This window comes from Monoraphidium neglectum (assembly GCF_000611645.1).
Source record: "Monoraphidium neglectum strain SAG 48.87 unplaced genomic scaffold scaffold04717, whole genome shotgun sequence".
Classification (NCBI taxonomy): Eukaryota; Viridiplantae; Chlorophyta; class Chlorophyceae; order Sphaeropleales; family Selenastraceae; genus Monoraphidium; species Monoraphidium neglectum.
Window position 1 is genome coordinate 313 of NW_014008912.1, and position 3,752 is coordinate 4,064.

At 60.6% G+C, this 3,752-nt stretch overlaps 1 protein-coding gene across 1 annotated transcript; it reads right to left on the minus strand.

The window, feature by feature from the left end:
- Positions 1–1,452: 1,452 nt before the first annotated feature.
- Positions 1,453–3,076, minus strand: MNEG_14727 (hypothetical protein; the record flags this gene model as incomplete). Its single annotated transcript, XM_014036802.1, has 5 exons — positions 1,453–1,538; positions 1,698–1,816; positions 2,053–2,244; positions 2,488–2,684; positions 3,026–3,076. 5 exons carry the CDS (start codon positions 3,074–3,076, stop codon positions 1,453–1,455), a joined length of 645 nt encoding a protein of 214 aa, XP_013892256.1.
- Between the last annotated feature and the right edge of the window lie 676 nt (positions 3,077–3,752).

Genomic DNA, 3,752 nt, shown 5'->3' on the forward strand with positions numbered 1-3,752 from the left:
AGACCTGCTCCGGGGCAGGCGGGGCCGCCGATGCCATCACGCAATTCGCTGTGGAGCAGCGCACGGGGCTGTGCTGCACAGGGTGCGGCCAGGTGCAGCGAGCAGCAGCGCTCGATCGCGGCTGCACGGATCCGATACGCCTAGACGTCCCTAAGAGCGAGGGCGTGAGCACTGCGACCGCGGATCGAGCCGTGGGAGCAGCGCACGCAAGATGATGGAGCCTCATTCGTGGCTCAAGGGCATGCTGATTATTGCTCAGTGACCAATCCTTGCAAACCTGCCGACCAGGATGGTGGCTGATCTCGGGTAACTGGGTGACCCTGTTTCATTCCCAGGCCCCAAGCTCAGGCTCGCAGCTCAGTGAATGTGTGAGTGATCGAAATCATTCATGGATACTACTAGACGAGGCAGGCCACCGCGCATACGAATGGCCCGAAACGGGGTGCTGCAGCGCGAGCGGCAGGCACAAAAGAAGCCAGCCTGCGTGCAGTATATCATGCCCCAACTCACAGAAACCCACACTTAAGATACTGTCGGTATACAGTGTATGGTCGGGAGGTGCAGCACGTGGGGACGATGCGAGCCTTTATCGGTCAACTCCTGCTTGAATCAATTGACCGGACCCCGACGACCACCCATGCCAGCGAACCACTGCCCAAGGGAGGTATGAATACGGATGTCATACACTGATGGTATGGTGGTGGGGCATAATATATCTTTTACAAGTACTGGATGAGGAATGTTGTGTGGGGATTGGTGGAGCGGTGGGAGTGCTGTGAATATGCTCTTCTCTTCTCGGCCGTACGGAAGCGTGCGCGCCCGCACTCAATTGTGTGTGTAGGAAGCCGCAGCAGAAAATCACCGCAAGAAGGACTGGTTGAGCTTTAGTTCCAGGGGCTTGAGACATGAAGGCAAAGGGGGACAGGCTGCAACAAGAACACCAGGCAAAGCGAGGTTCTCAGGCAAGGCGCAAGCAAGCCAAGTCATGGATGGTGGAGATGTAGTTGTGTGCCGGTGGTGGTGGTGGTGTAACGTGTCAAAGGTAGAAAATGAAAAGAGGCTCGCGCAGAGCTCAAGGTGTGAAGGCGAATTGCTGGGTTATGGCAAGCTCAAACCTCCTGCAACACAAGCCATCAGCCAGCCAAAAGTGCCCTCCAAGTCTCCTTGCCCCGCAGTCCTCACACAGCTGTATGAGACCCTACGTCTGTCAAAGGTCCTCGTTCATTTTTTTGGCAGCGTCTGCACAATTGTAGTGTTGTGTGTACGCGTCTGCAGTCGGCCAATCGCGACGCCGTCGGCATTGCTGGTGAGCCAGGCGGCTCACTAGCATCACACATTCATTCCCATGAAGCAAGGAAGCGCCAGGCTTGACGAGTTGGTCTTCATGCGGGCAAACCGCTTGCTGTTGCAAGTTCTGCAGTGAGGCTCGCGCGGCCAGCACGCGGACTGCCCTCAGACGCTCTCCACGGGCGAGGCCTCCTTGACGCCACCGGTCGCCGTCGGGGCTCCGCCGTCCGCGGCCTTAGCATCGTCGGTCGCTGCAGTGGCGGCGCGGCGGCGGAGGAGTGAGCAGTGATTATAAGCAACATTGTTGCGAATCTTGGAATCCAACCGCAGCTTATGCGCCGGACCTGCGTACGGCGTGATTGAGCAGAACCATTGGGGGCGGGTGCGTGGGCTGGAACGAAGCAGCTCACCAGCCTCGGCGGCAGGCGCCTTGCCGTCGCGGGCGCGGATTGGCACCAGCCCCTTGCCGTCGCGCATGTCGAGGCCGCCCAGAACGGCGCTCGCGCCCCACGCCACAACGAGGAAGAACCTGGGGCGTGCGTTCACAGCGCAGCCGTGAGCGCTGCTGGCTGAAGGATGAGCGCGCGGCGGGAACAGCGCGCGCACGCTTCACACAAATGGTGTTTCCCCCGTTTTGCACATTGCAATATTATTCGCAAATGTAGGATGTGTATTGTGCAGCCCAGGCGCAACCAAGCAGCAGGTGCCAGCTGCAGCTGCAACATAGGCAGCTCGGCCCGCCTCCGGGCACGAGTCGGAACCCACCCGCATGCGATGGCGATGCCCCACGCAGCGCAGAAGCCCGGCGACGACGACCAGCCGTAGAACCAGCGGGAGTAGTAGTAGCCGTCGGAGCAGGAGGACGCGCCGATGCCTGAGGCGGCCGCACCGGCGCCGGCCAGGCAGAAGAGGCACCAGAAGCCGGACAGTATTACGTCCAGCAGGCCGGGCAGGGCCCTGGGGGCAGGAAGGCCGGGGCAGCACGGTGACTTTTTGAGGTTCTTGTGAAGGCGGGCCGCGCAGACAACTGATTCCACGGGTGGCGGCGCCGTCGGTGCAGCTTAGACAACTTGCCGACGCCGCTCACTGGTCCGTCCCTTTTGTGCACCCCCACCCGGCTGCGCGCGCCTGCGCTTGACCCGTGGCTCTCCCAGCCAAGCCGCCAGCGGCCGGCCCCACGGCCGGCACCCGTCCGCTCACGTTTGGAGCTTCCGTGTGTGAGCATTCTCCACCCTTGTGGCGATGTACGGCGTGGCCAGGTAGAGTGCAGCCGTCAGCAGCCCGCAGACCCCGTTGAAAATAGAGAGGCCCACACCGCCGTAGACCTGGGTCCACGCCACGCCCAGCCGGTTTGACACGTGCCCGGCCGTCGCCAGCATGATGAATGACAGCACCACCTAGGTTGTTACGAGGGTGCGAAGGGGTCCGAGCGACACGTGGCTGAGGGGTGCTGCCGTCGGCGGTGAGTGATTTGGGTGGGCAGAGCGTGCAGCAAGGGAGAAGGAGCTGGGAGAGCCTGGTCGCGTTGCCTGCTGCCGGCTGGTTCATAGAAATAAGCTGTACTCAAGTGGTACGTAAGGTCAGGCGTTGGTGGGACTGAAGGCCACCGTGTCCCCGTGGCGTCACTAGTGTAGAGCTGGCGAGCTGGCACCGGCCGCATCGCCAGCAATCGATGGGCTGGCCTATGCCCGCGTTCGCTCGGTGAGAAGACGACGAGCTCAAATACGTCAACACAAACCTGAGCTATACGCAGGCCGAACTGCACGGTGGGGCGAGGCGGCATGGCCATGTTGGTTCGCACTTGGTGCGAGACTGCCGTGTTCAAGGGTGTTGAAGCACTGACGTGGTCGCTTGAACTGCTCGTGGGTCACAAAGATGTGGGGGCACCCTCTTGTCACCCGCGAGATTTGCCACGAAGGGAATTTGTGCCGGCTACAATGCCACTCCACACCACCAGAGTGTCCCTGTACTGCCCATCAAAGTCAATGTCTAGCATGCATCGGTCACGGTTGCAGTCAAGAGCACGTTGGCACCTGTGCAGGCACTTGCACGGTCACTTCGATGATACGTTGAACACAGTCAGCGCGTCCGGCCGGCCGTCAAAAATGCGGCCACATTCAGACAGGAGTGGACAGGTTATGGGGCGAGGCTCGATGAATCCAAGAGCTGGTGATTCTACTGCAAAGTAGAGTGAACTGCGGGTAGGGATGAGCGAAGGGGCGTACTCGGGTCGATGCAGCAAGCGTGGATTCACGCCAGTGTGCCGGCATTTCCTCGAGCCACACCCTGCGAGTGTGTGCCTCACATTTCATACCCCTTCACCCCTCCACACGTGCAGCAGCCCTTTGCTGCACTCTTCGAACCAGCACGCAGACCCTTGCCTCAAGCACTGCCTTTCCATGTTTTGCCTACCCTTTGTGTGTCCGAAACGGTAAAACAGGCTGGTGGCTTTCGAACAGCGGGGG